The sequence below is a fragment of the Desmodus rotundus genome, chromosome 12, assembly GCF_022682495.2.
Source record: "Desmodus rotundus isolate HL8 chromosome 12, HLdesRot8A.1, whole genome shotgun sequence".
Lineage (NCBI taxonomy): Eukaryota > Metazoa > Chordata > Mammalia > Chiroptera > Phyllostomidae > Desmodus > Desmodus rotundus.
The window spans coordinates 97295847-97308146 of record NC_071398.1 but is presented as its reverse complement, the minus strand read 5'-3'; the positions used below and the strand labels follow the sequence as shown (position 1 = coordinate 97308146).

General features: G+C 46.9%; 1 protein-coding gene across 4 annotated transcripts in view; it reads left to right on the top strand.

Annotated features, from left to right (window-relative positions):
* PRRC2C (proline rich coiled-coil 2C) overlaps positions 1–10417 on the top strand; it is a 76697-nt gene extending 66280 nt beyond the window's left edge. For 2 of the 4 annotated variants that reach the window (XM_024553468.3, XM_024553464.3), the window contains exons 29-35: positions 2879–3110; positions 3297–3404; positions 4242–4460; positions 4824–4927; positions 5316–5442; positions 6373–6609; positions 8569–10417. In XM_024553468.3, coding sequence (XP_024409236.2) covers positions 2879–3110; positions 3297–3404; positions 4242–4460; positions 4824–4927; positions 5316–5442; positions 6373–6609; positions 8569–8826 — 1285 coding nt within the window. In that variant the 3' untranslated portion in view covers positions 8827–10417. Of the gene's footprint in view, positions 1–2878; positions 3111–3296; positions 3420–4241; positions 4461–4823; positions 4928–5315; positions 5443–6372; positions 6610–8568 lie in introns of all 4 variants that reach the window. The other 2 variants (XM_024553446.3, XM_045189626.2) reach the window with 2 other exon arrangements.
* Positions 10418–12300: the final 1883 nt, after the last annotated feature.

Below are 12300 nucleotides of genomic sequence, written 5' to 3'. Positions count from 1 at the left end.
CGGGAAGTCGCAATGATGCGAGTGGTCGCTGCGCAGCCGCTGCACGCAGCAACTCATGAAGTTAGTCTGCACACAGCATCTCCCGAGGACTGAGTCATCCCCATTTGACGGGGAGGTTGGGGCTTGAAGGGGTTGTTTCTTTTGGTTTGTTGTATTGTTGTTTTAACCTAAGGTTACACTACAGATAAGTGACAGCCCATATCAACCACAGGCGTGTCTCATCTCTAATTTAATGAGAGTGGAAGTCTGGGGACAAGAGTTGGTGGCAGCAGCACTCACGGCAAGGCTGCTGTCATCCCTACTTGTGGTGGCAATAAAACCCTTGAAAGGAAAACTAAATTCTTTTCAGGGCAGCTTAGGAAGGTTGCAGAGTTATGCATTTGCTTTTAGAAATGTGTTGGGTCTTGATGTGGTTCAGATAGAATTTCCACACTTTGTAAATTAGACTTGGCATCGATTGATAAAGCTCAGCAATTTTCAACTGGCATGCCGCAAGCATTTTTAAAGACGCAGTCCCTGACTATTTAGTTGGGCACTGACCTCTTTCTCTTTGGATGCTCAAATTTAAAAAATGACAGCCATTTAGCTGGACATGTAACAATATAATAGTTGTCCAATGTGAATGAATCAAAATACTTTTTTTTTTTGTCAGATCAACAAAAAATATTTTTCGGTGTGCTGCAGAATTTTAGTGACTAGTATGTGTGTCTCCTGAGATGATAAAGGTTGGAAGTCACTGACATAGCTCATTTCTTTTAGATTACATAAATTATAATCCTGTACCGGCTTGGGGTCAGCTGCCTGCCCTTCCTTAACAGAGCAGGATTGTCAGTAAACTTTAAAAACGTGGTGCTCGCTTTTATTTTTTGATGAGAGATTCTTCAGTAGAATTTAGTACATCTGTATAGTTAGTTATATAGTATGTTTTATTTTCTGGTATTACCCCATTGTTTGGTTTGCTTATTCCAAGAGATTGTCGACCTGTGAAAGTAAAACTATTTACCCCAACTAGAAGTTAGAGGCTCTCTTTTGTATTACTAAATTTGGGGTTATCTTGGAATTTGTTGTAAAAATAAAAATTTAAAATTTCTAATTCAGAAAGAGCAAACAGATTCAATCACACAAACCAGTCTCCTTTCCATTGGTATCAGCTGCTTGAGACGTTGAAAAGCTGCAGCTCCCTGCCAGCTCTGACAGAGGTCAGTGCTTATGGCCGCGGAGGCAGAGGGCCAGTGCTGCATCAGCACTCCCCGCCCTGACAGCGGCCGAGGCACAGCCGACCCCTCCTGCAGTAGGAGTGCAGTGTAAGCTTCACGTGCGGTGGTGGCTGCTGGCTCGGAAGGCCCAGGGGGAGCTTCTGAGCGCAGGCCGCGGCTGCACCACATCTGTCTGCTGCTCCTTGCTCTCAGCCTGCTTAGTTTGTGTTTATTAATAGGGAATCCCTGGATTAATTTCTCTCAGCGCAGTTTTACCATGTGTTTATGTTTTCCCGTTTTATATTTGAAGCATAAATTACAAGGAGACATTGTTAAGATTACCTGTGACCCTAGATCAGGGGTGTCGAATCAGTTTCACTGGGGGCCACATCAGCCTCGCTGTTGCCTTCAAAGAGCCAAATGTACTTTCAGACTGTATAAATTTAACTACTCCTTAACAGTTCAGCGAGAACTCAGCCCTGCCGCTGGGTAGAAACAAGGTGCCGGGTGGATAAAATGTGGTGGCCTGCACAGGCCTTGTGTCTGCCACCTGTGGCCTGGATTAACACTCCTGTGTAGTGGCTTCTGTCCTGCCACATGTCATTTTAACAAAGTAAAATGTTATTGGTTATATTATCTTTACCACTACTTTAGTACTTCCTTTTCATCTTAGCATTTTATGAAGTATGGATTGGAGGCCTCTCTCCTGAGGGTTATTTCAGCATTGAATTTTTTTAATGGTTTTCAAATTGTTGTCATGGTGTACACTACAGCCTTGTGACTTATTTATTGTATAAATGGCAGTCTCACACCCTTTGATCGTAATATTGTGTCATGTACTTTAAAGTTGCTAAGAGAGTAGATCTTAAAAGTTAGAATTTCAAAAAGGTATGACTATGCTGGCGGGTGTTGACTTACTGGGCTGATCATTTTGCAATATACAAATACCAAATCATTATGTTTAACATATTGTAACTCAGGTTTTTTTTTTTTTTTTTTTTTAAAGCCCTGGCTGGTGTGGCTCAGTGGTTGAGTGCCAGCCTGAGAATGTGAAGGTCGCCAGTTTAATTCCCAGTCAGGGCACATGGCTGGGTTGCAGGCCACGTTCTGCGCAGGGTGTGGGGGGTGGGGGGCAGGTGAGAGATAACCACACCCTGATGTTTATCTCTCTCCCTTCCCCTCTATAAAAAATAAATAAAATATATTTTTTAAAAAGTACTTCATGAATAATCCTGATGAGAACTAGAACTCCGCTTCATTCCATGGAGGTCTTGAGGCCTCTTGTAAGAAGCATATGAGGGGAAGTCCTGAAATCCAGGTGAAGAAAGTCAGAGCTGTCGGTGCTGTAAGTTAAAGGCAGAATCAGTACCAAAGAGGAGATGGTAGGTTTGGCTCCGAGCTTGCTAGTGAGGACATGAGACGAGAATCATTCTCATTGTTCAAGAGGAGGGAAAACCTCAGTTTCTAGGAAGAGGAAACCTTTTTCCAGACCTTTGACACATGGAACCTCCTTGTATAGTGGGCTGGAAGTCTTAAAACAAGCACCTCAGACAAGGTCTTTGTTCTCTGCCTCTTTTATGTTCATTAGAGCACTTGGCATTTACGCCACTCACTCTTAAGGTTTCCAGATTCCAGATAGAACTGACTTCTGACACAGCCTTTTCGCTTCAATACCCGTGTAGATCTCAGCCGGCCTTCATGCAGAGCAGCCTGTCCCAGCCATCTGTGGTCCTTTCTGGCACTGCCATTCACAATTTCCCAGCAGTCCAGCACCAGGAACTTGCCAAGGCACAGTCGGGTCTTGCCTTTCAACAAACTTCCAGCACTCAGCCTATTCCCATACTGTACGAACACCAGCTGGGCCAGGCGTCAGGGCTGGGGGCTTCACAGCTGATGGACACGCACCTTCTGCAGGTAAGTCCCTTGGGGGCTAGAGCAGGTGTCATTGTGTTCTCATGCAGCAGACAACTTAAGGACAGTTTTTAAAGAAAATGAAAAGACGACAATGAAAAAACAGTGGTCTTCCTGTTTGTCCAATACTGAATTCTTACAAGATCGCTCTGAAGCCATAACCTTAAAGATCTTACTGCTGTTTTCTAGGCTAGAGCAAATCTTACCCAGGCTTCAAATCTTTATTCTGGACAAGTACAACAGCCTGGTCAGACAAACTTCTATAACACTGCCCAGTCACCGAGTGCTCTCCAGCAGGTAAACTATGGCATGGTAAATTTCCTCAGTTTTCGTTACTACTACTACTGTTGTTTCTTCTCTTGTGTGGGAGTTTAAATAGAACCGAGATGGGGACATGTGTGGTAGCTTTCTCCGAGATGGCCTAGGACTTCCATGGGAGCCACTGGTAGGTTCCACAACGCCCGTCTCCCCTCTCTGACTTGAGTCAGCTCTTTCTATTTTAGTTTTTGTAAAGGGTTTCCATGCGATTGTTTATTTTAACAAAGGACCCCATGAATGTAAACGTTTGAAAGCATTAGGGATGTGCAGTTATAAGTCAATGTGATGGAGGCTTTAACTCATTTGTGCTGGAGGGAAGGGAAACCAAAGACCGCTGCACCGGCGACTGTAATACATAGGGCCGTGCAGCAGAGGGCGGACGGCAACGTTGCCTGTTGCCTACGTGTGTGATTGTAATAGTAGTTTTCGGTGGGGTAACTGTTCTTGGTGGCTATTTCAGGAGTGACAACTCAAATATATAACTTCATTGACACTCAAAATAAAATGGTACTTGGGAAGTTGTCACTACTTTCTTACAATGTATCCCATGATTTTATTGTATTCTGTGATTATTTCAAAGACAGTTATAATTATTTCAGTTAAATAGTTTCTCCGCTGCCAATCTGTTACACTGTTAACCCTTAGAAAAAGAATGGAGACAATCACTAAGCAGCAGGTTGATACGGGAAACGTATTACTAGGTTACTGTCTTCTGGTTCCAGTCATGGGCAGAGTTGTGAAGAGTTGTGCTGTGGGCAGTGGGGCACGTGCGCAGCAGGTGCCACTCGCTCCAGTTTCGGTTTGCTTGTGTCCCAGGTCACCGTGCCTCTGCCTGCACCCCAGCTCTCCCTGCCGAACTTCGGGTCCGCGGGGCAGCCTTTGATCGCTCTGCCTCAGGCTCTGCAGCCCCCCTTGCAGCACACCGCCCCCCAGGCCCAGGCCCAGAGCCTGGGGCGCCCTGCACAAGCCAGCCAGCCCTTCCGGGGGCTGGTCCCTGCGGGGGCCCAGCACAGCATGATCGCAGCCACAGGGAAAGTAAGTGACGGGAGATGCAGGTGTGCCCTGTGTGGTCTGTAAAACTAAAATACGATGGTGTTGCCGCCCCTGGGAAATCACAGGCCCCAGCATTCTTTAAATGTATTTGGCTCCTCTGTGTGTTACCTCAGAACAAAGAATTCACCAATTTTGTGGGAGAATTGTGTATACACCGCCTCTGAGACTTTTCAGCCACAAATTTGACCTTGTTAATTTCATGGTATTTGAAAACTAATTACAGAATTTTGGTACTGAGGTTCTTTGCCCTTTACTGGATTAAGTTTTCATATATAGAATACTAAACATAGCATGTTAGCTTATGGGATTGCAGAAATGTTAGGTTTATTTTATGCTCTTTCTCAGATGTCTGAAATGGAACTAAAGGCCTTTGGAAGTGGCATTGATATAAAACCAGGCACACCTCCAATCAGCGGAAGAAGCACCACACCCACCTCTAGTCCCTTCCGGTAACACGGGCATTTGTATTTGCTATAGAATTCCCAAATAACTGAGCACCGTTTGCTTGTTAGATGCGTAGTGTGTCGCCAGTCCTGTGGTAAGCACCAGACAGCCTGATAGTTCTGTCTGAAATGTTAAGCTGTTGAATTATTAAGAATGTATTCGGTATGCTTTAATGCAAGAAAAACTTTTAAATACAGGGCAAATGATGTAGCCAGTGTCCTTTCTCACCTCTGCCCCTGCCATTTCTCCCTACTTCTGTGACATTTGGTAACTCTCCATGGTAAATCCTCGCCAACAACTCAAATCTCTGAGTCTGCCAAGCGCACTGTCTAGGAATCTAACAGCATCCTTGCCTGGCACTGCCATACTGACCAGTGACGACTTCTCTCCAAGGGCCACTTCCACAAGTCCGAACAGCCAGTCCAGCAAAATGAGCAGCATTGTCTATCAGAAGCAGTTCCAGTCAGCCCCCGCCACTGTGAGAATGACCCAGCCATTTCCTGCACAGTTCGCACCCCAGGTGGGCAGAGGCGAGTGAGAAACGAGGGTGGTTTCCGTGCAAGTGCTTGCTGACCGGCGGCTTCGCTGCGTGGATAGTCCCGCCCTGTCAAACCAGTTCAGGCACACAGAGTTGGAGGAGAAGGAGTGTCTTACTTAACAGTAAATGTATGACATTTAAGTATAGCCTCTGTCACTTTCAGCTAGACACAGGTGACTCCAGTTCTAAAGCAGACAGTAGAGACAGAAGATTCCCCACACAGCTCTAATAATTTGAGTTCTGTTCCTTTTATCTTTTTGAGGAAGTTGATTTTTCAGAGAAGGGTCCCAGTGCTTAGAGTTTTCCAGGTTTTTTTGTTTGTTTGCTTTTGGTGTGGTTTTTTGGGTTTTTTTTTGTGTGTGTGTGTGTGTGTGTGTGTGTGTGCGTGTGTGTGTGTTTTAAGATAACCATGTAGGTGAAATAAATTTTCCAAGAGGTATTTAAATGTATGTATAAAAATGTTGGCCTCACTTCCCTTTGCTGATCAGATGGAGGGACTAACTCAAATTAATAAGAACGCTCACAAACTAGAATTGGTACCTGAGAAGACATGTATTTGTCAAATTAGCATTGTTTTTTATTTATTTCCTGATTTTGTTTGGTATAGGTATATGCCTTTTCTGCAATTACATCTTTTTTAAAAGATGCCCTAAGTAATAGCCTCCCTGTGCCCCTCAGACTCGGCACCTGCGTGCATAGCCTGCCCTGCCCGCATCTCCCGTTAGAGCGCCCAGGCAGGTCCGTCCGTCCGTCCGTCCTGGTCCAGGTGCTAGGACGGCACAGTGTGTGCACCTCCTTCCCTGGTGGAATTGGTACAGATTTACTCTGGGTTGAGCCCACCAGTCTAGTTGGCAAAAAAAAAAAAAAAAATTTTAACAGTTTAATGTTGTATGTTTTGTTTTTTTCACTCAGATTCTCTCTCAGCCTAACCTGGTCCCTCCATTGGTAAGAGCCCCACATACTAACACCTTCCCAGCGCCCGTTCAGAGGCCGCCAATGGCACTGGCCAGTCAGATGCCTCCTCCGCTGACCACAGGCCTCATGAGCCATGCTCGTGTGCCACATGTGGCCAGGGGTCCTTGTGGATCGCTGGCGGGAGCCAGAGGCACTCAGGCCCAGGCCGCGCTGAAGGCTGAACAAGACATGAAGGTTAGTACAGTGCTGGCAGCCGCCAGAGCAACCCTCTGTCTGAACCACGTCTTCGGTGCCCTGGGCCCGTCACCACACCCCCAGCACTCCTTCCCGCAGGCTCGACCGAGCTGGTCACTCTTAGGCATTCTTTTTTTTTTTTTTTTTTTTTTTTTAAATTATTATTATTATTTACTTTATTTTTCTCCCTGTTTCCCCACACACACCTTTTTTTTCCTCCCCCCCCCTTTTTTTTCTTTTGCAACTATTGTCAACAGATAAGTTAATATTTTAAACTCATGGCCAGATGAATTGGTCATAAAATAAACATTTGAGGGAGATCTGAGTTTAGCTGCTACATTTTTTGAAAGAGCAAAAAAAGTAATATGGACTATTATAGGCTTTCCCACTTTCTTTGTTTTTCTCCCCCCACCCCTTCCCCAAGCTTACGATATAAATCATGGTTCTGTGAAAACTTTTGATGGGTAAGACATGTGACCTGACTTGAGTCTTCCAAGTCCCGTGTTCTTCTCAAACTGTGTTCACACTCCTTTTTGCCTGCCACCTGGAGTGGCTGCATTCCACAGCAGTTAGTGTGGCTGTAGATGAAGAACTCAGACAAGCACTTTGGGATCCTTCACCATGAAAGGCACGAAACCCAGGAGTGTGCTGGTGTAGAAGGTGCCTGTAGGAGCCTGTGTGGGGATAGTTTTTGTAGCAGGAGCCTCACCTGGCTGCCTGTGCAGCCGGCTGACCCGTTTACCTTGTGTTTGCTTAGACTGGACTTGAGAGGTGTCCATCGTTTTGCCTGTTTTGTCATTGATCTGTGTCAGGTCGGACTAGAACAGAGACGAGCTTGCTCTTCCAGATGGGGAAAGGGCCACCGTCGGCCTGGCCTCTGGTCAGAACCACTTTTATCGTAGCCCTGTAGAGCACTAGGCGGGTGGCTACAGTTTCCTTCCGGGTGGATAGCCCCGCTTCTGACCCTGAGTAATCAGATGTGAAGACTGCCCCTCAGTGGGACTCCTGGTACCTTTGGCCTGCCTGTGGTGCGGCCGTGAGCCTTTGATGTCCGCCCGTGACTGGTACAGATGCCAGCGTCTGTGTAGACATCTCTGGATACCGTTTGGCCTTGGTTTCCAGTTCTGTTCCTGGCTCCTTGGCACTTGACTTTCCATAAATTCCCATGTTGGAAATGGTATTGTAGCTTAGTAACGGGGCGGAGAAGGGCACAAATTTCTTGAAAATTGCTCAGAGTTTTGGACAGTGCAGAGGACTCGTAGAACGTGTGGGGCTTTTTCATATGCAGGAGGTGTAGAAACGTTACAGTGGTGTAATTTACAGATGGACGTAAGTATGTATGTACTTGGGGCATGCAGTCATTAAAATGAGGCGATTATGTTGCCAGGTCAGAGTGTGGTAGGGCACTCAGAATTCAGCGATCCAGTGAGGGTGTAGTTACTAATTTCTGATGCTCTTCCCCTGCAGAAGAGAGCTGTGGGAAGAGGACTCAGCCACAAGACCTTTGGTCCTAGGTGTTGGTAATGCCGCAATATAAGTGCTTCCTTTTCGTTCTGTTGTAGACCACATGTTGATAACTAGCAGCTTTAAGTGTTGCGTATATGTTTCAAGTTTGCGAGCAGGCTCCCTAAATAGAATTTGATATCAATAAGGTTTGTTCCAGACAAGATACAAACCAATAGCAACTCCCATTTTATTATTTTATTATAAGAGGGTAAACTTTGAAAAAGTGGTGGGAGGTGGTCCTGTTCTTTTCAAATAAGTTTTTTAAATCACATGGAATGTTTTCAGTGACAGGAAGAAATCCTTCCATTAAAAGATCAATGAGGTACTTTTGGTTTGGGTCAAACCAGCGTGGGGAAAGCTGATTGGTGATTGGTGAAAGAATTCAAACTGAGAGTGATTGACAGGCTTTGGTGATGCTGCAGCGTCTTCAGTTGTTGTTTCCTGTTCTTTAAGGCAAAGCAGAGAGCAGAGGTTCTTCAGTCCACGCAGCGCTTCTTCTCTGAACAGCAGCAGAGCAAACAGATAGGCGGCAAGGCCCCGAAGGTGGACAGCGATGCAAGCAAACCCCCTGAAACGCTGGCCGATGCTCCTGGTGTCTGTCAGGAGAAAGTAGAAGAAAAGCCCCCCCCTGCACCCACCATGGCCACCAAACCTGTTCGAACTGGACCCATCAAACCTCAGGCCATCAAAACCGAAGAAACAAAATCTTAAAAGGCTGTGGTTTATTGCAGGGACTGGGGGAGGGGCAAGGGGGAGGAGGAAGGGTGCAGTGGGGCAGTGCCAGCAGCCAGAGGGGTAAAAGGTCTGTGACAGGATCCTCTCCAGAGCTCGGAGGCGCACGGGGGACACAGGAGCCATTCACCCTGACGTAAGCTGCACCCACTACACAACACGCACCCTGTTGGTTGCCGTGCATCTCAGCCTGAATTTACATACAGACACACTCACACAGTCCTGGAGTGCGTATCATTCAGAATTAAATCGTTATGGTTAGATGGGACGCCAGCACTAAGAGGGAAGGAATGCTGCAGAGGAGGTGATCCCAACTGGTAGAGCAGCTGGGAGGCTGCTTCCTGCCGGCCTTTGGCTGTGGTCAGGGCATTGGTGGGCCCTGGGGGTGAAGAACGGATAAGGACTGGGGCTGCACAGAGGAGCCTACGTCTGACCCTGGCGGCTTGCTGATTTTATAATGTAATTGAGTTGAACACAAAGTATCATAACCAATTTTCCCTTCTTCCTGGATGAGTGAACAATGGTGAAACAGTGCCGTCAGCATCCTGAACATCCCCGATGGCAGGGTTTGGTTGCTGCTTCTGTTGGAATGGTGCTGTGTTTTGGTTGTGGCCCAAAGCTTTGAAGGGTGTCTGGGCTTCTCGCTTCTGTGGAGCTCTGCCCTCTCAGACGCAGCAGCTTTGGTGAATACTAGTTAGGGCGAGTCTTGCTCACCTCTACTCAGTCATCTTTGTATGAATCCGTGGGGTGTGATGGGGTGTTTTTGTTTGGGTTTGTTCTGATCTTTTTAAAACGGTTTTTAGCTGATACTCATGAAGAGCCGTGAGCGCCCAGAACGATGCCACTGATGAAAGGAAACCCCAGCGGAGAAGGTGCACGCCTTACCAGAGCTGCGCCATCCCACCCTGCTGGCCGAGCCCTCTGCTGGGAAACAAAATCAAGTCTCAAATAATGCCTTTGTCATTGTACCCTCTAGTATTCTAGCTGTAGGACAGTACTGTAGCAAACCTCTGTGAGTGTAAACCATGTTGTCCCTGCTTACGGTGTGTGGTCGTGACCGTGCTTGATCGGAGCTGTTTCTGATGACGTTATTCCAGAATGTTTTCTTTCCAGATGATGATGGAGAAGCTAATTAAAAAATGGTGCCAGGTACCACAACAGTAACAGAACTTTGCTGTTTTCTGGGGATTTGTTTTTTACTTTTTTTTTTTTAATGGAGTGTGCTGGATGTGTCTAATTGTGTTCAGATGACTGCAGAACCTGGAAAGGCTGTTGCTGCTATCGATGCATAACATACTGCTATCGGTCTTTTTATATAAATAAATATATATACGTATATATATAATTTGAATTTTTGAAACTTTAGCTGTGCTGTCAACTTTGGAAAAACTATCTCGGTTGTACCGTGTTGGGTTGGCATTGTACAGAAATTAACAGCCATATTGGTCTAGAAATGTTCGACATAATTTTTTCCATTTGTACAGGGGTAACGCACTGTATTAAATATGTAAGGTCTTAATCTACATGGGTTTGATTACAGAAACTAATAAAGTATTCTCTAAATAATGAATCTTGGAGCTTCTCATCCATTCCCAGAATCTGAAGCAGGGTCTGCCGTGCACCACAAGCAGTGAACTATGTTCTGCCAAGACTTGATTTCTGACTTCCAGTAGCTGTAGGCTCCAAGTAGAAGCAGTCGTGGAGGGCAAGAGGCACGCCCTGCCCCCCGCCCCCCGCCCCCAGCGGCCGCACTGGTGTTGGGGCCTCTGTTGGGGAGGCAGGGGGGTCTGGACGATGCACAGTGCTTAGTGCCAAGTAGTCACATCATTTTTCTGTGCAGGAATCGGACCCAGACTTCCTCACAGAACTCAGGATGGTGTTTTCGCTACCTTCATTCACACACACATGGTCACCTTCACCTGCACAAGTCAACTGGAAAGGTGGGATTTGTCATTTACTCAACCTGTGGAAGGAAGTGCTGAGGGGCTCCGGAACACAGGGCTTCCAGACCCAGCTCACTACTGCAGGTCTCCGTGCCTTCGCTCACAACCTGTGAGGCTCTTCTCAACACATGCTCTAAGATGGCGTGGTCAGCAAGGTTAGGGCACAGAGCTGTACCAGAGAGCTGTAGCCCTCCTTTATCTGTCTCCCCCAGTGCCACTGTTTTCTCATATTCTAGCCCTTAAATTCAGTCCTAAAGTTTTGGGCCTACAAAGGAGCCAAGTATGTAGCTTGCTGTTACTTCATTTGCAAGCCACTAGGCGTCTGCTGCTCAGCAGGGGGTGGGAGGGGAAGTAACCTGAAACCCTCTGGTGCCTTGGGCCCTTTGCTGCCAGCGTCTGCAGTGGGAAACTGACATAGACGCCTACCCAGTGGACAGAAGACACTTGTATGCCTGCTTCTCCACCGTCTGCTCACAAGTCTCGTGGCTTCCACGAGGTGACGGGCTAGCCCAGAAGGTGCCACACTGAGGAGTTGACAGTAGGTGTGGTCACATGAAACTACATTCCCTGCCCCAGGCACTGTTCTGGTGAGGAAGAGGAGGGTGTGTTTTTGCCCTTAGCTAATTTGTCCTTGGTGGTGCAAGGGAAGACGGGGTTAGGGTCAGAGAATGGGGGGCAGGCTAGTTTGAAAAGGCATCTTACTGACTAGTTTTCACGATACAGATTACACGAAGTAAAGCTCAACGTAGGCTCGGCCAGAGGCAGGATGTAGAGGTGGAGTCGGAACCTATCGTGGATGAAAACGAGGTGGAGGGGCAGTCAGAACTCGGGTGTCAGGCGTGCCTTTCCTAACGGACAGCTTGGCTGCCCCACGTTTCATGGCTTCCCAGCATTTTCCGCGTTTCCACAACCCTTTGCGGTCTCTTCTACCCATAGTCCACTGAGCCACAGCTGACCTGTCTGTGAAAACCATCTTGATTTCGTTTCATTTTAGGAGTACACTTTTCATCCAGTCCTCTAATGAAGCCGATGTTTGCAAAACGAAATGGAAAAGAGCAGGATGATGACATCGGAATGATACGCTGACCGTCTCCACATTTGCACGTTGCTGCCTTTATGTTGTCACGGAGAAACGGGTCCTTGGCCCTATCTGCTGGTCTCCATCACACCCTCTGGTGTAGGGCCAAGTCTGCTGTTGGGGATTGAAGCAGCATCTCTATAGCTTTCCCGAAATACCCAGAAAACAATGGCAGCCGATCTTAAGCCAACAGTGCTATTGGTATTCAGCCTGTCTTGGGGTCCGATGGGTGGAAGTTTATTGCTGTTGTAGGGCAAACTCGGATTCTTAAGTAAAAGCCCTCAACTTTTTCTGGACTGGTGGCCCGTCGAAGTGCTAAATCAAGTAGCATAGGCACCTCAGTGGCCTGATTTTAGGTGTACATTTCTTTTCGGTCCAATCTCTGGATGAAGCCCATGCCCTTCCTCTGAGACATCTGCTTCAGAGTGGCGA